This window comes from Cicer arietinum, chromosome 1 (genome assembly GCF_000331145.2).
Source record: "Cicer arietinum cultivar CDC Frontier isolate Library 1 chromosome 1, Cicar.CDCFrontier_v2.0, whole genome shotgun sequence".
Taxonomy (NCBI): domain Eukaryota; kingdom Viridiplantae; phylum Streptophyta; class Magnoliopsida; order Fabales; family Fabaceae; genus Cicer; species Cicer arietinum.
In genome coordinates this window covers 27173370-27198187 of record NC_021160.2, presented here as the reverse complement: position 1 = coordinate 27198187, position 24818 = coordinate 27173370, and the positions used below count along the sequence as shown (strand labels likewise).

General features: G+C 32.4%; 2 protein-coding genes across 2 annotated transcripts; both read right to left on the bottom strand.

Annotated features, from left to right (window-relative positions):
- Positions 1 to 5517: 5517 nt before the first annotated feature.
- Positions 5518 to 11762, bottom strand: LOC101496593 (ATPase 8, plasma membrane-type). Its single transcript, XM_004488837.4, has 14 exons — positions 11312 to 11762; positions 10913 to 11131; positions 10684 to 10821; positions 9900 to 10214; positions 9235 to 9561; positions 8787 to 8906; positions 8559 to 8681; positions 8323 to 8427; positions 7903 to 8212; positions 7163 to 7677; positions 6901 to 7074; positions 6616 to 6798; positions 6152 to 6318; positions 5518 to 5832 (listed from the first exon to the last, which is right to left on the bottom strand). Exons 1-14 carry the CDS (start codon positions 11360 to 11362, stop codon positions 5736 to 5738), a joined length of 2844 nt encoding a protein of 947 aa, XP_004488894.1. The 5' UTR covers positions 11363 to 11762; the 3' UTR covers positions 5518 to 5735.
- Positions 11763 to 16991: 5229 nt separating this feature from the next.
- On the bottom strand, positions 16992 to 17975 carry LOC140919551 (uncharacterized). The gene is made up of 3 exons (XM_073365806.1): positions 17682 to 17975; positions 17392 to 17601; positions 16992 to 17298 (listed from the first exon to the last, which is right to left on the bottom strand). Exons 1-3 carry the CDS (start codon positions 17793 to 17795, stop codon positions 17194 to 17196), a joined length of 429 nt encoding a protein of 142 aa, XP_073221907.1. The 5' UTR covers positions 17796 to 17975; the 3' UTR covers positions 16992 to 17193.
- Positions 17976 to 24818: the final 6843 nt, after the last annotated feature.

The window sequence follows — 24818 nt, the reverse complement described above, 5'->3', positions numbered from 1 at the left end:
ATTCAGAGGCAGTTACAGCGTTGGATAAGTCTTTGACTTACAATGACGAGAAGGGTCAAGGGTCAACAATAATTATGTGAGGGGCACTTGACTCTTTGGCCAGCCGTGTGGAATTAAAACAAACGCCATGTAATCCATGTATTAGAAATTCAAAGATTTAGAGAAAGAACACTAATAATTAAAAAATGATAAGAAATAATAGAAGATAATTTCTCTAATAACAATATATAAAAAGGGCGAATACATCCTTCAATCGTAAAACCAATAAATATAATTATAATTTTTCAAAAGATCATTTCTAAAGGGGAGAGAACCTTTTGTACAATGGGATAATGGGGAAAGGATCAAACAACAACTGTCCTAAAAAACAAGAAAAACATAAACAACTAATAGTCCTATAAAAACTATCTATCTTATAACTAACATAACAACCTCAACCAATTAACTATGTTTATTAACAAACTCTCATTTATCTAAGGGCTAACACCATGTCTCCTCTCTTCACTAGAAAAATGATGTCTCAACTGATGCAATCCAACCAGACTTCCATCACCTTTTTGGCATAGCTTTATATTTCTTAATATTGATTTAATATCTTTCAAGTCTTAGGGGAATATGATGTAGTCATCATATTCCTGAGATTTCTAGTTGCAAGCTTCATTTGAAGACATGTATGGGTGTAATTGTGCACCTGGAACTTCCTGATCATATGAGGTAAAGTTTAATGTTTAGCCTAAAAAATGCTTTTAAATTGAAAAACATTTAGTTTAGCACAATTATTGTCTCATGAAATATATGTATATTTAAGCTATATTACTTTAAAGAGTGTTGTTTTCTTGGAAGGGACCTTCATTGAAATAGAATACAATAAGCTAGATATTGATCCCGTAATATAGAAGTAACTCCATCTCAATTGACTTTGTTGGAGAAACCATTGATCCCAAATTTTAGCTTTCAACTGTCAATACTCAATACATTATATGTTGGATCTTTTGTTGGGGATATGCTGCAATTCTTGAACAAGAATATGATGAACTTGATGATGATGAAGGTTGCACAAATAAATTTCAAAGCGTGTGTATCACACTAAGCTTTAGGTTTGATTCGCCCCACCAATCTATATATATTGGATGCAAACAGGTTAACCGTCAAATACCCTTCAGGATACTTTGGAATCCCTAAAGTGAATTGCACATTCACATCAAGCATATCGATCAGTGATAGTTTACAGAATAAAGTTCCTTCTCGTGCACTAGAAACAAAAAAAAAAAATGACTTAGCAATATTTTTGACACAAGTTTGACTCATGTAACATGAAATTTGTGTTCTTCTTTTCTGCCTCTAAAGTGTCTCTATTTATAGAGAAACTCATACCAATTGGTGAAATAAAACAACTCTTGAAAAAGATTGTAATATTTGGCAACTTAAAAGATGCATTGGTTTGAATTAAATCCAAACATTGCAACCACTTGACCAAGTGGTACATTAAGTTATTTAATTTTTCTACATTAATATAGCTATTAGATTATTTCAAATATATTTTGGAAATTCCCCTCACAATCTCCCACCATTTTCAAAATATATATAAATCTATTATTCTGGAAATTTCATGGTTTCAAATGAATGTATCTTATGATTTGAACCATTACTTAGTAAATTATATTTTCCCTCATCCCCGAATAAATTGGTAGACAAGCTTTGAACAAACCATTCATTAGAACAAGTGTGCATAACTCACACATGAAATTTTTGTATCATTGATCGAATTATAAAAGTGACACATTTGATAAGGCATTGTGTCTCATATCCTTTTTGTGAGAATTTAAGAGTCAATCCCTTGAACTCTACGAAGTGGCCCACTTCATTCTCATATAGGTTGACTATATTAGAAATACACCCATTAATAGGAGACCTCATCCTACCACTTTTATTTTATGGTCCAAGTACTTTTACCCTTTGGGATGAATCTATTGTCAAGTACTTCAATCACTCCAATAGTGTACTGTCATCATTGAACTCAAGACTTGATGTTACTCTAGTGTGAGTTGATCGTTTCCACCATTGGTGATTATTTAGATATGAGCTTGTATCACATCCCTAATGATGTCTTCAACACCATGTCTTTTGTTAGATATTTCGTCAAAGGATCTGCAAAATTCTTTTCAGTTCTTACAAACACTATGTATATCACTCCGTTAAATTCTTTTCATAGCCATGTCTTAAATCAATATGTCTAGATTTTCCATTAAATACTTGGCTATATGCTTTGGATAGTGTGGATTGACCATCACAATGTGTGGATACTAGTGCCATTGACTTTGGCCTAATTGGTATCTCATACACCAAATTTCTTAGCCATTCAGCCTCTTCACTACCTGCAGCTACAGCAATAAACTTTGCAGCCATGATGAAGTCGACAATGCAAGTTTGTTTCTTTGATCTCCAAGAAACTGCACCTCCACCAAGGTTGAAGATCCATCCACTTGTGGAAGCATGATCCACAACATGATTTACCCAACTAGCATTTGTATATCCTTCCAAAACTAAAAGATATCCACTATAGATTAAACTATAGTTAATTATTCTTTCAAATATTTTAATACTTTATTAATAGCATGCCAATGTTCTTTACTTGGATTGCTTGTATACCGACTTAATCTTCCAACAACTATCAGGTTTGGTACAGGCATCAGATTACCATTTATATTTTTAATAGTGTTGACCAACTATTATCAAACCATGACACTTTTGCTATTTAATTTTCTTCACATTGTATCACATACCGTTGATAAACATCTCAATTATCACATACACAAACTTTTATGTCATTCTACCTTTTACTATTTTTAATAAGCATCTCAATTTAAAATTCTAATTCCCTTTTCAATATATCCAAGTATAATATATAATATATTGAATGCATTAAATATATATTTCCGCAAGTTAACAAAGCATGATTATAAAAAACTTTATAATCGAATATCACAAGACGGGTCTAAACATGTAAGTCATTTACTTAACAAATAAGAATTCATTTTATTTCAATTAAAGAACCCATTTATTCATAGTTATATTATAACTAATACATGCATCATGAATTATATTTGTTAATTCAAGTTCCATATTTAAATATGTTTTATGGTAATCCAAATAAGATTTTCTATTACTTTCTTCCACAAATATTTGTCAACTTATTTTCTATTACCCAAATTATTTTTAATATCAAAATAAGTAAGAAATTGACAAATACTTTCATACTATCATACACATATAATATGAGTTAATCAATTTTTGATTTAATAACTTCTCACATGAAGTATCACTATCATTGAAACATACACTGGATATATATGAAAATTTATTTACACTACTTTAAATAAATTAATGTATTAAATATGCATCTTAAACTATACATATTCATACTTGTCAAGATTTAAGAGATCAAAATATAAATAAACTTTCTTCCACCGGTCAATCATAAATTCTTGTTCTTAGTCTAAAAACATCAATCATAGAAAAACAAAAATTTCATCAAAACATATTATCTCTAACTCCATATTATTAATTTTCCACATCTTATCTCCATATTATTATATATGCATCCGAAAATAAAATTTTATTATATATGCATTTCAAACATGAATATATAACAGTAAATAACTTTCGGTGTCCAACCATGAATTTTCATGTGATTATTTCCAAGACTTTAATTAATTTTTAAAATCCAAACAAACAAAATTCATTCATAAACCATATTAATTTCACAAGCTTGAATATATTCTAAATCATGCATATTAATCTAACCACATGTTAACTTTAAGATAAACAAATATAATTACATTGGAGAACCACATATGAATTTAGAACTTTAAAAATATCATATATATTCATATAAATTAAATATATACTTTTCACCATGGTCAAAAAGTCTATCTCCTTTAAACAATCATAAATAAATTTTATATATAATCGAGAATCGAACCTAAAGATTGTTGGATCTTTTTGTTAGGAGTATACTGCAAATTTTGAATAAAATGAAGATGAAATTGATGATAATGAATATTGCACAAATAAATTTCAAAGCGTGTGTATCACACTAATCTTTAGGTTCGATTTGCTACACCAATCTATATATATTGGATGCAAACGGGTTAACTGGCGAATCCCTTTCAGGATACTTTGGAATCCTTGAAGTGAATTGTACATTCACATCAAAACATATCGATCATTGATAGTTTATAGAATAAAAGTTCTTTCATTTACTCTCGTGCACTAGAGAAAAGAAGAAATGACTCAAAAATATTTTTGATAGAAGTTTGACTTATATAAACATGAAATTTGTGTTATTTTTTTCTACCTCTAAAGTGTCTCTATTTATAGAGAAACTCATATCAATTGGTGAAAGAAAATAACTCTTACAAAAAGTTGTAACTTTTGAAAACTTAAAAGATGCATTGGTTTGATTAAACTCAAGCATTGCACCACTTAACCAAATAGTACATTAAGTTATTTAATTTTGCTACATAAATATAGCTATTAGAGAATTTCAAATATATTTTGGAAATTTCTCTCACATTATATAGCATTGTTGAATATAGAAAATATATTTTCTTAGGTTCGTTTCAATTTCAATTAAGGCTCCATTCATGATTCAACATGTTTTTTTTTATAGGAACATATGTTTGAATGTTTATTTGTCGTGCAAATATCAACGGTCAAAGTATGAACATTTATGTTTTTTTAACAGTGGAGAGTTAAAGTAACCATTAGCTGGGGAAACTTGAGTGAGATAAGATCTGTTTATTGTATGTTATTGTATAAACTTAAAAGATGCATTGGTTTGATTAAACTCAAGCATTGCACCACTTAACCAAATAGTACATTAAGTTATTTAATTTTATTACATTAATATAGCTATTAGAGAATTCCAAATATATTTTGGAAATTCCTCTCACGTTATATAGCAGTGTTGAATATAAAAAATATTTTCTCCTAGATAAAAATATCAAGATTGTAATTTTTTAAAAATATGAATAAAAGTCGTTGATTATGCAGTTGGTTTGGTGCTCCTAACTAATTGTGTGCCCCATGTTTATGTAAGTATTTTCTCATGTTCCTATATCGTTTTCTGTTAAAGTACATAAAATCATAGTTATTAAATTTGGTGACCGGTCACCGATCATAAATTTAATTAATGTGTGGTAAGTAAAACCCAATAAAATAAAATAAAATACATGTATCTAAGTTTTGTCCAATTTTTAGGTTGAATCGATGTACTAAATTGTGATCAAAGAACTGTTAAAATAACACAAAAACTGTATATAAGTTTAATTCCTTTCATCGAGCTTCAAAATAGTGTTTATAAAAACCTTTCAATTTTGTTAATAACTTAATTTATTTTTGCTACTGCAAAAGCCATCTATATTATTATAAACTAAATCACTCTTATACTAAGCGTCAATGTGATATCCTCGTAAAAATGGGAGTATAAAAGGTCTACGAAACACAAATTGCATATAGAAAAAACTATTTTTCATATTTCCACTCCAATTTGGGATGAAGAACAAAAGAATGTGTAGGAAAAAATTAGTACAAGTTAATTCAAACCCGAGGTAAGGTATACTTAATCATCTTCTTTTTAAAGCTATGTATATGACCACATCTTCATGAGCAACCTAAGGTCACCAGTTTTTTACAAATATGAATTGGCTTTTTTCTTCCATCCTTAAATGTTTTTAGACTGTGTAATGTTGTTGGATGGTTTCAATGTCAAGACCCTTCAACTTGACAACTGATTCAACATGTCCCTTGAGTGTGTGTAGCTCTCGCAGCCTGCAAAATTTAATAACATCATTATTAGTGTGTTGGATTCAACTTCACCACATGCTTTTGTTTTGCTAATTAACTATAATTACCTTGATCTTGTATTACAAGTTCTTTTTGCAATTTTCGCATATATTAAAAAGAGTAACAGTGTATTTGTTTAATGTCTCCATTCTGTGTATAAATTTTCTTAAAATACCCTTTTGTAAATGAATGCATTTAACTCATTTTCATCCTTCAAAGGACTTGTTTTTAACACTGTCAAATGGGGTGATATTCATGAGTAAATATATATTCATTGTTTTGATGTCAAGTTCTCAATACTCACCTAGCTGCCTCAGCACGTCTCTTGGCTTGTTCAGCAATTTCAGAATGCTCATGGTGGGTGTTCTTGTGTGCCTCATGAGGTTGAAGACCATGCAATGTGCGTTGAGCGACGGCCCATTGAGCCTCCCTCTCTCCCCTTCCATAGTCTTTCTTTGTCGTGAATGCAGTCTACATCACCACAAGAACAATATAATATGGTTAGGGTGACCAATGATGATTAATTGATTAAAATAAAGGCTACAAATATATAAATGACACAATGTTGCAGGATAGCGGCTATAGTGTAATGAAATTTGAATAAATCGTCAATGTTCTACAACATACTATTTGAAACAAAGTGTAGTTAAACAGTGACTACAAGGTAGTGAAATTTGAACAAACCAGGATTTTCCACAATTGAAAATACTGAAATGAAATTGAAAAGAAAGCTTTGGCATTATATAATAATGGATGCATGTTTCATACCTTATTTTGGAGCATGTTGTCCCAAGCACTGCCAGTGAGTCCCATGCGGATGAAAAACTTGAGGATGTCAAGAGGAATGTAGGTGACAACGCTAAAGATCCAAATAACTCCAGCCCATTTCCACCCGATTCCGTTGATTCTAGCGAAGTCCCAGTGTGCATAGACAGCAATGGCAGTTGCCACCTATAGGTTGAGAGCATTTGCATGGAAAGTCAAAACCAAATGTGATGGGAACATTTTGGTTAAGAAAATAAAAGTCTTTGATGAAAAGAAATGTTAACTAACCAATTGTGCAGCAACGAAGGCACCAAGAAGCATCATACCAGGGCGCTCGAGGAAGGACCAGCTCCTTGATCTGGTCACAAAGATAAGTGCCTGACTTATAATACTGACTTGAAGGTATAAAGCTGAGTTAAGTTGTTCCTCACTGTCTGAAATTGGGAGGACACCGAAAGTTTGCTGAATAGAAAACATGTTTATCAGTTTCATTCTATGATGGTAGTTTTGTTTATATAGAAAGAAATGTAGGTTGTCCTGAGTTACTTACAGAGAAGAAATCGGTGTCATGGACAATATAGAAGAAAACTGCGGTCATGATGGCCATGTATGTTCCAAGAACGACTCCAGTGGCAAAGATTTCCTTAAGCTTCCATGAGTCAGGGACAGGGGATGGCTTCACCCTATCCTTTGATATGGTCATGATGGTTCCATCGTTCAAGATGGCGATAATCAGAACCATGAAAGGAGAGAAGTCGAACTTCCAGATTAGAGCAACGAGCAAGAACCCAAGAACAATACGGATTGTGATGGAAACAGCGTAGATTGTGTAGTTCTTCATCCTTTGGAAGATAGCCCTACTTGTCAACACAGCACTCACAATCACACTCAATCCAGGCTCGGTCAAGACAATGTCTGAGGCACTCCTTGCAGCATCAGTTGCATCAGCGACTGCAATACCGATGTCTGCCTTCTTCAACGCTGGTGCATCATTTACACCATCTCCGGTCATTCCACAGATGTGCTTCCTGTCCTGCAACCTCTTCACAATCTCATACTTGTGCTCTGCATTTCACATGTCAAAACGTTTATGTTAGCCAATTTCAGATTTTTAAAAACAAGGTTTGCGACCGCGATTTAGGTTGCAAAATAAAGCTTTTTATGTGATTGTGGCCATATTTTGATCCCGACTGAGGCCGCATCATCCCCTTTCAATCACAACTTTATGCAATGTTATGGATTACAGATGAAAACCATGCAATATGAGTTTAGCCTGAGATAATTAATTACCAGGGAAGACTCCAGCAAATCCATCAGCCTTCTCAATGAGCTCATCAATTGGCATGGATGCTATGGCTGGATCTTTGCATTGGCCAAGAAGGGAGGATGAAGGATACATGTTGGTGCCCATTCCAAGTCTACGACCAGTTTCTTTTCCAATGGCAAGTTGGTCACCAGTGATCATCTTAACATTGACACCAAGGTCAAGAGCACGACGAATAGTCTCAGCACTATCATGCCTTGGAGGGTCAAAGAGGGGTAAGAGACCCAAGAACACCCATGGTTCTCCTGCACTCTCCTTGCTCTTTTCTGAAACAGTCTGCCAAAAAAACAAAGAAAAAACTTATGAGCATTTGTTAGAAATTTTAATTTTTATACTTTCTTGCAATAAAATAAAATCCAATCATATTTGGAGCTTATATTACTCACCTGGAAACCAACTGCCAACGAACGCAGGCCGCGCTCAGCATACCCATCAATGGTTTTGTGTGCTCTTTTCAATGTCTCTCCCTTAAGTTCACAAAGCTCAATAATCTGACACATGCAAATAAGCAGTTAAGTACCTTTAGTGATATGTATTGTATGCATTTATTATTTTTCAAGGAATAATAAATATTTCTTTTTAATTAGAATGTTATGTCAAAACGTATGATCCATTGGCTTACTTGCTCAGGAGCACCTTTGCTGCTTCTGTGCCAGTCACCATTGCTGTCAATATAGGTAATAGCTGTGCGCTTGTCAACTGGGTTAAAGGGCAAGAAATGCACCTCAGTGATTCCTGCTCTTGCCTAACATGTCATAATAGTTCAGTTACAATGTTAAGTCACTTTGCAAACTTCACTATGATACAAACAATATTTCATACAAGAATGAAAATCATGATAAATAAATACCTCCTTGGGATCGCTCAACATTCCAACAATTGAAGCATCAATTGCATCCTGGTTTTCAACTCTTGATGCTCTTGCAGCATATAGGACAACACTGTCCTTGTCCATACCAGAGGGGAACACCTGCATTCATAAACAATTGTTTAATTTCAAGTTTATGATCTTTTATGTTGATATCACAACCAAATACTTATGAAACATTTACCATTGTTAAAATGAATGAATGAATTTATATTAGTAAAAACAATTGTAGCTTTAAATAGTTGAAGTTTCTCGTGATGTAGAAGAAAATAAGGACATCACAGAGGTAAATATGGAAATGTATTTTTTTGTCTTTAACTCTCTAATTTTCACATGAAAAAGGGTAGTAATCTGAAATTTGACTGCGAGATAAGTAAATTCGGGCCAAACTTTATTTTAGTAAACACTGTCTTTTATGTGAATCACAAACCTCAATCAAGCTCTTGTCAACAGTAAGCTTGTTAAGTGTTAGTGTTCCAGTCTTGTCACTGCAGAGAACATCCATTCCAGCCATTTCTTCAATGGCTGTCATCCTCTTTGTGATAGCTCCTTGCTGAGAAAGGCGGTGAGATCCAATAGCCATGGTCACAGACAAGACAGTTGGCATGGCAATTGGGATACCTCCAATAAGAAGCACTAACAAGTTGTCAATACCATCTCTGTAAGCTCTATTTTGGATTGGGTACATCACAATGATCTCAACCAACATTCCAATTGCAATTGAGCAGATACAGAAGTTACCAATGGATGTCAACACCTAATGCAAAGCAATCAAATTAATATCTAAAGTTAGATCATATGCTCATCTACGATTAGTTTATGCAAAAATGTTTATATTATATAAAAATCGTGTTAATTTTACTTGCTAACAAGGACACAAGAGACTCAAAATGAAAAATTGTCAGCATTTTCAGAAACAATGAAAAAGTCAAATAGAATTGTTTTCATTATTTCCATCAATGCATCATTCCTAGTGAGCATTTCATCTTCTATCTTATTATTAGCTAGTTAAAACGAACACATATTTTAGAAAAATAAACTTTTGAACACCATAATTAATTAAAGGAAAGGTAAAAGACATGATCTTATATATACCTTTTGGAAGTGACCAACATTGTTGGTGCTGTCTACAAGGTGTGCAGCCTTACCAAAGAAAGTATGGACACCAGTGGCAATAACAACTGCTTCAATTTCACCTTGTTTGCAAGTTGAGCCAGAGAAAACCTCTGAACCAGGGTTCCTTGTGACTGGCAAAGACTCACCAGTGAGGGCAGATTGGTCAATCTTTAAAGGATCTCCTTCCAAGAGACGGGCATCAGCTGGGACAATGTCTCCCAACTTGATGCTGATCACATCTCCTGGTACCAAAATTTCTGCCTCTTGCTCACTCCATTTTCCATCCCTCAACACCTACAAATTCAAATTGAATTATTTCTTATTAGTTATCAAATGTTAATAAATCAGATGTCCATCAAATTTTATTAGTCACACTTTGTATTTTTTTCTTTGTTAAAATATCTCAACAAGCTTCTATATGATTAGGTGTGATTAGATGACAATGTAAAACTTTCTATTAAACTCTTAACTTATAATAACAATCCATCAACATTACAAATAGAAATGGAGTGAATCACCAATACAAGGTCAGATATCGATCCTTGAAATTAACGAAATATCAAAACAATTTATGAAACTGAGAATCTTATCATGTTAGAGACATAAAATTGACTAGATATAAATAACTAATGTGATAGATTATTTTCAATTTAAGAATGGTTTTTTAATTTTGTTAATTTGAGGAATAAATTATGGTAACTCTACTTTTTTTATAGACTAAATGGGCGAATTCACTCACTTGGAATGAATAAATAAATGGTACCTTTGTTTTGGGGGCAAGACCAGCCATCAAAGCAGCTGCAGCATTGCCTGCATTGTTTTCCTCAATGAAACTAATGGTTGAGTTAATGATAAGCAACACCACAATTCCAGTGAAATCTTGCCAATCCGGTGGCTTTCCCTGATATATATATAGACATACAAATAATTGTTAGATAACAACTTAGTAATAAACTTATGATAAATGAAATGAAATATTTGTAATCACATACCCCTCCATTGGCCAATACAATGGCCATGATAGCAGCTGACTCCATAACCCATGATAATGGATTCCACATAAAACCCAAAAACTTGAGGAATTTGCTCTCTGTTTTCTCCTCTAGCTTGTTGGGGCCAAAAATTTGGAGCCTCTTCTCTCCTTCCTCGGATGAGAGACCCTCTTTGGTACATTTTAGTTGCTGAAAGACTTCATCAACTGGAATGTTTTCCTACACATATATCAATCGTTATTATTATTAGGAGGAAAAGGATAAAAAGTTGTAATATAATTCTAAATTGCAATTGGTGCTGCAATATAGCAATTTTAGAAGTCTCTTGCAACCACAATCCTGCATCAATCACAATTTAAAACCGTGAATTATTATTACTATTACTATTATTTGGCTTACTAGGTCTATATTCTCGTTCTTCAAATCCTCAAATGAGATATCAGAAGCCATGACAAAAGAAAAAAAACTATATACCTACTTTTTATTTTAAATATAATTAATCTGTCTTCTTTCAACGCTCTCCAAGTTTCTATCCACCCATAGACAGGTAGAAGAGAAACGGAGAGAACGAAGAAAGCTAACAGAACAAAAAAATAAAAGAAATCTGCTACACAAAAGGTAGACAGCAACCGAAGCCTATGTTCCCATTATATTATATAGTGATAATGTTCAAGTTTCTGAGACACAATAGAGAACATGTGATTGTCCGTGGAATGCTACAATTGTTGACCACTTGTATGCTCGTTCGTGTTCCTCGGTCTTTTGTTTTCTGTGGCTTACCAAACTCTACGGTATTCAGTGAGGTCTTCAACATTACGCATACACGGAGTCTTCAAAATCAACAGGTTGTACCACAAAACTCAACTATAATAGAGAGGAAATACACGTTTGATAACAACTAACACTAAGAAGCACATTTTGATTCTAAATAATATACTAGGTATGTTACAAGTCCGTTGCAGGGATTTATTTAGAATATATAAAATATTTTTATAAAATGAAAAAAAATAATAATTTGATAAATATTTGGGAGAAAAAGCAAAATTATTATTGAATTGGTACTAATAAATATTTCATAAATATTTATATTAAAAATAATAAAAAAATTGTTTAAAAATATGAGAACTCTTATTGGTGTAGATTTATAAGTTTGATAAATATTATAAAGATTATTAGTATAGTTTTTGTTGGATCCTAAAATGTTTAATAAATTTAAAATACATGTTATATTTTATCGTAATTGTGCACTTATAGAATAATTTTTCACGAATTTTACAGAGTAGTTTAGTTGTTTGTTCATATATATTTTTTGTTAAAACTTTTAATATTAACTCGTTTGTATTATTAAGTTTTTTTAAGACTCCTTCAACGTATAAATAATGTAGTATATTCATCGTATGGTGTAACTTTTTGTGTTCTCCTATTAATTAAAAAAATAAAGAAACCTAAACTCATAAGTATATTCAAAAAATCATAATTTAAATTTTAGTCAATTATATATAGAAAAAAAAAATGTAATATATAATATCAAGTACTTTATATCTTTCAATTGAAGTGTACTTAATATATATTTTTTGGTACATCAAATATTTTTAATAAATGAGAAAATAATAATTTTGATAAGTATAATTACATAAATTGTTTAGTGATTTAATATGTTTTCAAATAAGATGATATTACTATGTTTAATATCAATTTATAATAAAAATAAAATAATTGTTTAGAAGTAAGGGAATTATATTGTTTTAAATTGTAAATTTGATTGTAAGAGGAATTAATATAGTTTTTCGTGGTTCTTATAATGTTTAATAAATTTCAAGAGATGTATCATATTTTACCCTAAAAGTGCAATCATATAAGAAATGTTAATGAATTTCACATATTATCATATTTTTTATATTTTATTTTTTGAAATTTAACTCATTTATGTTATTATAATATATTATTTTTTCCTTCAGTCCATTATACAGAGAATGAAATGGTCTACACTTCAATTATTCATATAGTTTATTGTTTATAATTATTACAATTAAGAAACTAAACTAAATTAATTTTATTTGTATATTAGCGAACAACTTTTGTAGTGTCAATTTCAAAAGAAAAAAAAAGTTGAACATTATTTTTTTCATCCTTCCCGTGTACGAATTTCTTCCTTTTTGAAATTGTAGACCATGAATCCCTCACTCACTCGTACTGTCCTTTTAAAGCAGGTCCATTCTCTTTGTTTCAAATATGATGAATCCCTCACTCATATCATATCCTATTGCTTTCAATTTCCAAGTATCACTTTTCCATCATTTGATAACACAAAAATAGTATCAAAACTTGCATAAAACAACATCCATCTCATTAATTTCAAACATTATAATAAAATACAATTGTATTTAAAAAAACCACATATATTTTTATTGTATAATAACAGTTGTTATTATTTGCCCCAACAAAATCATTATTATTAATATTTTTGAAAATATTTTTTTAGTGACCTTTGAAAACATTAATTTTGTATTACAATTAATAGTTGTTAATATTGGCCCCAACAAAATCATAACTATTAATATTTTTGAAAATATTTTTTTTAGTGACGTTTGAAAACATTAATTTTGTAAATGTAAGGTAACAAAATATATTAATTTTTGAGAAAATTTATTGAATGCTTTAAGGTTAAAACCATAAAAAAAAAACATAATGTTAAATATTCCATTAATTTTAAAAAATAATTTATTTTATTAAGTAGAAGATACATGGTAACATTAAAAAACATTTTTATTTTGAAAAACAACTAATATAAAAAATATATATATATATAAACTTTCTTTTATGCTATTCATTCAGGTACACAATACATGTTATTCTTTCAACATTCATGATTCATCAATCCAATATCAAAGTACTCACACTACGCGAAAAAACGCATTTTACAGTGCTTTTTTTAAGCCATTTACAGCGCTTTTTCAAAAAAATAAGCGTTGTGGAATCGAGCGCTGTAAATGATACAACAGCGCTTTTAAAAAAGTGCTATAAAACATGTAAATACAACACGCGCTTGTTATGCACATTTTACAGCGCTTTCTCAAAAAAGCGCTGTCATATGCACCTCATTATATGAGTTATGGGTCTGCTTTTAGAGCGCTTTTTAACACAAGCGCTGTAAAATGCAGACCCATAATTTTCATATTATGGGTCTGCATTTTACAGCGCTTTCTTGAGAAAGCGCTGTAAAATGCCCACCCATAATTTCATATATGGGTGTGCATTTTACAGCGCTTTCTCAAAAAAGCGCTGTAAAATGCCCACCCATAAATTCATATTATGGGTCTGCATTTTACAGCGCTTTTGTTGTACATTTTACAACGCTTTCTCACGAAAGCGCTGTAAAATGTGCACCATTAAAGCGCTTTAGAACAACATTTTACGGCGCTTTTTAAAAAAAGCGCTGTAAAATGTGTGTGTGTTTTTTTTTAAACGTTGTAAATTAATTATTTGAAATGAAAAGCGCTTTTTAGCTTTTTATGACATTTTTTTTAAAAAGCGCTGTCTTTTATCTTTGTATCCAAAATTATTTTGATCCAAAATCACTTCACAATCAGTACACACAACAACAAAACATATTCAAATACCATAAGCAGTTCACACAATCAGTAGAACAGAAATCAGAACTCTGTAACTTTATTAACATATATGTAACTCTGTAACTCTGTAATTTACAACCTAAGTAACTACATTCAGATACATATATACAACCTAATTTACAACCTAATTAACTACATTCAGATACATATATATATATAACCTAATTTACAACCTAAACTACATTCAGATCCATATGCATGTTCATATATTGTGTCCTATGATCATTTACATATAATAACTAACAGAATATACATTATATGCACTAGCTACCATATAATATTCAGATCCCTTGCCCAGCAGCAAGCTATTTCCCAGAAAATCAAATAATTTGCATGTCAAGCACATACTGACACCAGTCTTCCTTTAATTCCATCAGATCTTCCTCAGAATATGATGGACTGGAATTGTCAAAGTACTGCAATATAAAAATTGAACATATTATATTAAGTTAGTATCAAATATATAGATAATTTATATATGAAAATCATATAATGCAAATACCGTACCGTTTCTGGGATAATAGTTTTATTCTTCTCAACAATCTCCTTCATGAATCTCAATACGTAGTACCCACAGTCGATGTTATTTGTTTGACGAGGGCACTTTATTGAGATCCATGTAATGTTATTAGACTTCTGCTTCGACACTTTAGCACCTCTTTGAGCTCGATAAACTTTTAAGGCACTATCGAATGAATAAATGTGATTATTAGAGCATGAATATATATATATATATATATATATATAAATATTCATGCTCTAATAATCACATTTATTCATTCGATAGTGCCTTAAAAGTTTATCGAGCTCAAAGAGGTGCTAAAGTGTCGAAGCAGAAGTCGAATAACATTACATGGATCTCAATAAAGTGCCCTCGTCAAACAAATAACATCGACTGTGGGTACTACATATTGAGATTCATGAAGGAGATTGTTGAGAAGAATAAAACTATTATCCCAGAAACGGTACGGTATTTGCATTATATGATTTTCATATATAAATTATCTATATATTTGATACTAACTTAATATAATATGTTCAATTTTTATATTGCAGTACTTTGCCAATTCCAGTCCATCATATTCTGAGGAAGATCTGATGGAATTAAAGGAAGAATGGTGTCAGTACGTGCTTGACATGAAAATTATTTGATTTTCTGGGAAATAGCTTGCTGCTGGGCAAGGGATCTGAATATTATATGGTAGCTAGTGCATATAATGTATATTCTGTTAGTTATTATATGTAAATGATCATAGGACACAATATATGAACATGCATATGGATCTGAATGTAGTTTAGGTTGTAAATTAGGTTATATATATATACGTATCTGAATGTAGGTAATTAGGTTGTAAATTAGGTTGTATATATGTATCTGAATGTAGTTACTTAGGTTGTAAATTACAGAGTTACATATATGTTAAAAAAGTTACAGAGTTCTGATTTATGTTCTATTGATTGTGTGAACTGATTGTCTATAATATGTTCTGTTCTACTGATTGTGAAGTGATTTTGGATCAAAAATAATTTTGGGTACAATGATAAAAGACAGCGCTTTTTAAAAAAAGTGCCATAAAAAGCTAAAAAGCACCTTTCATTTCAAATAATTAATTTACCTTAGGCAATAAATGTGACAAACCTTTTCGGGAGATGTAACTGATTTGTCCTTGGGAATCTTTTTTTCGAGGGCAACAAGGTGTGTGGGCCATGCCACGTAACTGCCAATAGCGTCGCTTAAGAACTTCATATCTCCATCGTTGTCCGGTATGGGCAACGGTGCAGTTGGTTCGAAAGCAACCGTAGGCGATACTTTGACATGGCCCGCGGGGATCGGAATATTGTGCAATACTTCTCCCGAAGTATTGTGCAATATTCCTTTTCCCACCTTCCGTTGAGTCGGCGAGGACAAGTATAGGACACATGTAGTGACACCCTACATCAATAGTTAAAACATAAGTACAGTTAATATATAAGTTTGTTTAATACATAAGTAATTACATAAGCAAGTAAGTAGTAAGTAATTAATTACCTCGGGAATACTCTTCAAACCGACGTTGCAACTCCCGGTTTCACTCTCCATTTGTATTTCAGGTTGGAGCTGAACCGGAAGTTGCTTGTCTTTATTCGTATTCACCAAGAGTGCCACTTGCTCCGATAAGATTCTGAGCTTCTCTAATACTTCCTCGTTGGAAGGTTTTTGGCGCTTCTCTTGAGGAAAAAAGCTTTTGGGAGTTACGCCAAATCCTTTCCCCCTCACTCGACCGGAATACTCAGGGACATTAAACACTTTCCCAAGAATGTCCCTGCACGTATCCTTGTTGCCCTCTTGAGTTTCAGAACTTTGTTCAATAGTTTCCTAAAATACATGTAACATTAAAAAGATAAGTTCAATAGCATTTTTAAAATACAATATTAAAAAATATTAAAGTGATAATATACTTACACAAAGTTCTACAACTTTCTTGACATTTTCATTATCAACCACTCCTTCTTTATTAACACGCGCTTCCTTCCACAATATATGACGACCCAAGGGTTGATCGGCTTGGGTGTCTTTTCTCTATTCGTTAAAATCATAAACAAAATAATACAAATTAGTTACACACTATAGTTTATAATACAAATTACTTCATTATATAAAAGTGATGTTTAATTACTTACAATTTGTTGTTCAAGGCGTGCATATCCCATACGTGATTTCTTGTATGGGTGTTTTGGGTTGCTTGCCCGTTCGCGATTTGCCGTACTAATATTCTATATAAAAAAAAAATTGCAATTGTGTAAAAATTTAAAATACGCTACGAATATGAATAATAAAACACAAATGCTAATAAATTAATCACTTACGACAAACGCCGGGTCAGAACGTTTGGAAACAAATGCACTCCATTCATCCTTTGATATATAATGTTGATATATCTTTGGAGGTTCAGCATTTGTGTTTCCTTCTCTATCTTTTAGATAGAAATTTGAGAGATGGGATCTAAATCCACGATGGATTTTCCCAGCAACTCTCAAAACATATGACTTTCGTTCCTCATCAAGAACAAAAGTGGTCTGCAATGAAAACAATTATAAGTAATGTATTTTACAGAAAAAAAATTATAAATGACAAAAGAGTAGATCAAAATATTTACTTGAATGTCATTCCAGATGATATCTTTGGCATCCTTCAACGCCTTATCTCTCCAGTTGTCTATTGTTATTGGGACATTTTGACGAACAACAGCCCCAATGTAGCTTACAAACATGGAGCTGTTGGGGTCAACTGGCTGACCACTCTCGTTCCAGCCAACCTAATAAACTCATATAGTAAGTACATGCCCTAAACCCTAAAAAAAGATAAAAATCACACAGCAAACAAAGTATAGTATACCTCAAATTTAATCCCACTACTCCTTGCTTTAATCACCTTTTGCATTATAGTTGCACCACGTTTGACTTCTTTTTCGTAAGTCTTAGAGGTGCCAACTTCTTCATTTTGAACTTCTAAATCTTTGTTTGTATCCATTTAACTACAACAAGTTCAACATGCACTTTAGTATAACATCAACAAGCTCAACATGGATCATGCATTATTATAAACAAACTCAACATGTATAAGTATATCTTAAAAAAGCTCAACATGCATTTTAATGATTACAAAAAATTTATAACATCAATACCTGAATAATGGTTCGAAGAAAGATGAAATGTAAAGAAAAGAGGGAACGCAGAAAGTTCACAGAAATATGGTTCAAAGAAATAGGATATTGAAGAAATACGTAATGAGGGTTATGTATTTCAATGAAAATATATTGTGTGAAATGGGAGAGATGATCTTGGATGGAAATAAGGTTCGAAATGAAGGAGATGATCGTGGAAATAAGGTTCGTAAAGGACGGGATGATAGGGTTTGCAAAAGAAGAGAAGAAATGAAGGTTGAGATGATAGTGAAGTTTACGTAATGAAGAGGAAACTGAAGAGGTAACTGTTATATATACGTAACCCTTTTACAGCGCTTTTTATAAGCCTTTTACAGCGTTTCTTTTGCAAAGCGCTCTAAAAGACTTCTTTAGTTAAATTTTTAAAAGGCTCTTTTACAGCGCTTTTCCCCAAAAAGCGCTGTAAAAGACCTTCGTGTGTTATTATGTTATATGAATGCCTTTTACAACGCTTTTACACATAAGCGCTCTAAAATGTCTCTTTATGTTAATTTTAAAAGGCTCTTTTACAACGCTTTTCCCAAATAAGGGCTGTAAAAGACCTCCTTGTGTTATTATTTTTTATGAATTTTTTTTAAGCCCTTTTCAGCGCTTTTACACATAAGCGCTCTAAAATGTCTCTTTATGTTAATTTTAAAAGACTCTTTTACAGCGCTTTTCCCAAATAAGCGCTGTAAAAGACCTCCGTGTGTTATTATGTTATATGAATGTTTTTTAAAGCCTTTTACAGCGCTTTTACACATAAGCGCTCTAAAATGTCTCTTTATGTTAATTTTAAAAGGCTCTTTTACAGCGCTTTTTCCAAATAAGCGCTGTAAAAGGCCTTATTGTTTTTGTGTTTTGTTATGTTATGTTATTTTTTAAACAAGCTCAACATGCATGCAAAACCCACATAGTAGTAACTGGTCACCACAAAAATCCCTTCCTCTTCACCAAACTCTTCTCCTTTTATGCATCTTCTTCACAAACATCAAAGCTTACTCTTTCACAATTCAATCTCCACCCTTTTTGGGGATTCCCATGATGCGTACAAGGTGTTTGAAGAAATGGGTTTGTGTCTGATGTTTTTTGGATTCCCATGATGCGTACAAGGTGTTTGAAGAAATTAGGTGTCTGATGAATATTATTTTTAAAGCTTTTTTACAGCGCTTTGTCAAATAAGCGCTGTAAAATATCTTTTTTACTTATTTTAAAAAGAGTCGTTTACAGCGCTTTGTGTGAAAAGCACCGTAAAAGGTATAAAACACTCATTATTTTATTTTTAAAATGATCTTTTACAGCGCTTTTTAATATAAGCGCTGTAAAATGTCTCTTTATTTTATTTTTGTGTTTGGTTTATTTGGGTTGGGATGACATTAAAAACATTGTTATCATTGTTTATTGGATTAAAAATATTGTTATCATTGTCTTTATCACAATACTTTAGGAGATGATGAATTATTAGAAATGAGAACTTCTGAAGAATCTATATATATATGCACTGAGCAAAAGAGAATCTCTCTATTCAGTTCAGTTCAGTTCATGTAAATTACTAATTTATATTCAGTTCAGTTCATGTAAATCAAGCTAAATATAAAACACTCATTGTTACATGAACTTGGTATAAAACACTCAAATCAAGCTAAATATAAGCAGAAAATAAATTAATCAGAAAATAAATTAATCAGAACTTAGTACTCAATTCAGATTACATGCATATTTACAATAACACAATTCAGATTACATGCATAGCTTATATAAAACAATTAAACATATACATTAAGATGCCCTTCTTCTTTTCCTGGTGACATTCACATTTGTTTGTCCATTTACAATACGAAACGATGGATTAATCCAAATTCCCTCATCATGATCATCTCTAAGATATAAACCATCATCAGTTGAATCAACTTCATGTGGTTGTTGTGATGTTGCAAATAAAAGATCATTACCAACATCTTCATCATTATTGTTATCATCACTTATTTTATTGGTCGATAGGACAACAGACCATTTATCATTAGAAGGATCAGTGACATAAAACACTTGTTGAGCTTGCGACGCTAAAATAAAAGGCTCGTCTTTGTATCCCACCCTATTAAAATCGACAAGCAAGAATCCTGACTCATCAATCCGAACGCCATTATTATTATCGACCCACTTGCAACCAAATATGGGAACACGAAACATTGTGTAGTCTAACTCCCATATGCGCTCGATAACCCCAAAATATGATAGATTTGCATATATTGGGTTTTTGTCTTTTGCACTTGAGACATGCATCGCTTCAGCTACGAGAGTGACTCCACTATTTTGCATAGTGGTCTGATCATCTTGTTCTTTGGTATAAAATGTGTAGCCGTTAATAACATAACCAGTGTAAGAAAAGACATGTAAGCTCGGACCATTTGCTAGCCACCTCAATCTATTTGAAATTGATCCGGGGTCTATATCAAATTTTGACATTATGTGATTTTTTAACCATGTTACAAAACTTCGATTGTGCTCTCGAGTTATCCAATTTTGATTCCTATTCATGTTCAAACGAGATAACTGATCAATGTGTATTGTAACATACGGTTGAACCTCATCATCATTGTGCAGAACATACAATTGTGCCTGCTCCCATTCTGTCCTTGATATAGTCAGTAGTCTCCTTCCAGTTATCCCTTCTCCTGATAGTCTTCCCGAATGACGAGACATGGGAAGCCCTATGGATTCAACATTGGACAGATATTCAGTACAAAATTCAGCAGCCTCTTCAACAATGTATCGTTCAGCAATACAACCTTCTGGTCGACTTCTACTTTTTACGTACCCTTTTAATATTTTCATATATCGTTCTATCGGATACATCCATCTCATATAAGCTGGCCCACAAAGTTGTGTCTCCTTAACCAGATGAACAGTAAGGTGAACCATTATATCAAAAAACGATGGTGGGAAATACATTTCAAGCTCACACAAAGTAACAACAATTTCCCTCTGCAATGTCGGTAATTTCTGAGGGTCGATCACTTTACTACAAATTTCCCTGAAGAAGAAACATAATCTAGTTAAGGCTAGTCGAACTTTTTCAGGTAAAATGGAACGTATACCTATTGGTAGCAAATGCTCCATTATAATATGACAATCATGGGTCTTCAAACCTTTTAACTTGAGGTCTTTCATACAAACCAAATTTTTAATGTTCGAAGAGTATCCTTCTGGAACTTTAACTTCGTGTAGAAATTTACATAAAACAATTTTTTCCTTTCTAGATAGAGTATGAGCGGCTGGAGGTAGATATGTGCGATTTCCTTTCTTTACTGGAGCCAGTTCATTTCTTATTCCCATATCGACCAAGTCCAATCTTGCATTGACGCCATCTTTAGACTTTCCTGGAACATTGAGTAACGTACCAATAACACTTTCAAATACATTTTTTTCAATATGCATCACATCGAGGAAATGTCTTACATACAATGACTTCCAATATGGCAATTCAAAGAAAATTGACTTTTTCTTCCACCCAGTTTTCACCAGCTCTCCCGCAAAAGGTTTGCCAAATTTATTGGTCAAACCTTGTACTTTTTCAAGTATTTGATATCCAGTCGGTGCTAAAGGAGCTTTACCTTCCTCTGATTTTCCATTGAATGCATTTCTCCACCCACGATACTGATGACTATAAGGTAAAAATCTACGATGTCCAAGAAACACATTCTTCTTACAATGTTTCAACCGCATCCAATTTGTACTCTCTTCACATATAGGACATGCACACTGACCTTTAATGCTATATCCTGATAAATTACCATATGCTGGAAAATCATTAATTGTGCCGAACAACATAGCCCTCAAATTGAAACACTTTTTCCTATACCCATCATAAACTTCCACACCTGTCTCCCACAGAATTTTTAAATCTTCAATTAAAGGAGTCAAGTATACGTCGATATCATTCCCCGGTTGTTTGGGTCCAGAAATTAACAGAGACAACATCATAAACTTACGCTTCATACATAACCATGGAGGTAGGTTATATATTACCAAAATCACAGGCCACGTGCTATGTGAGATGCTTTGAAGACCATGTGGATTCATTCCATCAGTAGAAAGTGCAAGTCTTAGATTTCTTGACTCTATCCCGAATTCAGGATACTCGTGATCAATTTTTGCCCATTGTGGGGAATCTGCAGGGTGTCGAAACATTCCATCTCTAATTCTTTCATCTGCATGCCATGTCAAGTGTTTTGAATCTTCTTCACTGCGATACATGCGCCTAAATCTTCTTCTTCAGGGAAATTTGTAGTAAAGTGATCGATCCTCAGAAATTACCGACATTGCAGAGGAAAATTGTTGTTACTTTGTGTGAGCTTGAAATGTATTTCCCACCCTCGTTTTTTGATTTAGTGGTTCACCTTACTGTTCATCTGGTTAAGGAGACACAACTTTGTGGGCCAGCTTATATGAGATGGATGTATCCGATAGAACGATATATGAAAATATTAAAAGGGTACGTAAAAAGTAGAAGTCGACCAGAAGGTTGTATTGCTGAACGGTACATTGTTGAAGAAGCTGCTGAATTTTGTACATCTGTCCAATGTTGAATCCATAGGGCTTCCCATGTCTCGTCATTCGGGAAGAATATCAGGAGAAAGGATAATTGGAAGGAGAATAATGACTATATCAAGGACATAATGGGAGCAGGCACAATTGTATGTTCTGCACAATGATGATGAGGTTCAACCGTATGTTGCAATACACATAGATCAATTATCTAGTTTGAACATGAATAGGAATCAAAAAATAATCACATAAATTCAAAGTTTGATATAGACCCCAAATCAATTTCACAAAGATTGAGGTGGCTAGCAAATGGTCCGAGTTTACATGTCTTTTCTTACATTGGTTATGTTATTAGCGGCTACACATTTTATACTAAAGAACAAGATAATCATACCACTATGCAAAATAGCGGAGTCACTCTCGTAGCTGTGTGATGCATGTCTCAAGTGCAAAAGACAAAAACCCAATATATGCAAATCTATCATATTTTGGGGTTATCGAGCGCATATGGGAGTTAGACCACACAATGTTTCGTGTTCCCATATTTGGTTGCAAGTGGGTCGATAATAATAATGGCGTTCGGATTGATGAGTCAGGATTCTTGCTTGTCGATTTTAATAGGGTGGGATACAAAGACGAGCCTTTTATTTTAGCGTCGCAAGCTCAACAAGTGTTTTATGTCACTGATCCTTCTAATGATAAATGGTCTGTTGTCCTATCGACCAATAAAATAAGTGATGATAACAATAATGATGAAGATGTTGGTAATGATCTTTTATTTGCAACATCACAACAACCACATGAAATTGATTCAACTGATGATGGTTTATATCTTAGAGATGATCATGATGAGGGAATTTGGATTAATCCATCGTTTCGTATCGTTAATAATAGACAAACAAATGTGAATCCCACCAGGAAAAGAAGAAGGGCATCTTAATGTACATGTTTAATTGTTTTATATAAGCCATGTAATTTTAACTGAGTTCATGTAATTTATTTGTTTAAACATGTTTAATTGTTTTATATAAGAAGCCATGTATTTGATTTTCTGCTTATATTTATTTTCTGCTTATATTTAGCTTGATCTTAGTGTTTTATACTAAGTTTATGTAATTTAATATAAACTAGTAATTTACATGAACTGACTGAACTGAAAAAAAAAATCCAAATATAGGTAATTTACATGAACTAAACTGAATATAAACTAAGGAGGTCACAAAGCTTTGTTTTATACCAAGTTAAAAGGTCCTTTAAAAAAACAGTCATGTAACATATGAAAACAAAGAGGTCTTTTACAACGCTTACAGAATAAGCGATGTAAAAGAGCCATTTAAAAATAAAATAAGGAGGTCTTTTAGAGCGCTTATTTGAAAAAACGTTGTAAAAGGCCTTTAAAAAACACAGTCATATAACATAAGAAAACAAAGAGGTTTTTACAGCGCTTATTCTACAAGCACTGTAAAAGAGCCATTGAAAAATAAAATAAGGAGGCCTTTTAGAGCGCTTATTTGAAAAAGCGTTGTAAAAGGCCTTTAAAAAATACAATCATATAACATAAGAAAACAAAGAGATCTTTTACAGCGCTTATTCTACAAGCGCTGTAAAAGAGCCATTGAAAAATAAAATAAGGAGGCCTTTTAGAGCGCTTATTTGAAAAAGCGTTGTAAAAGGCCTTTAAAAAATACAATCATATAACATAAGAAAACAAAGAGATCTTTTACAGCGCTTATTCTACAAGCGCTGTAAAAGAGCCATTGAAAAATAAAATAAGGAGGCCTTTTAGAGCGCTTATTTGAAAAAGCGTTGTAAAAGGCCTTTAAAAAATACAATCATATAACATAAGAAAACAAAGAGATCTTTTACAGCGCTTATTCTACAAGCGCTGTAAAAGAGCCATTTAAAAATAAAATAAGGAGGCCTTTTAGAGCGCTTATTTGAAAAAGTGTTGTAAAAGGCCTTTAAAAAATATAGTCATATAACATAAGAAAACAAAGAGATCTTTTACAGCGCTTATTCTACAAGCGCTGTAAAAGAGCCATT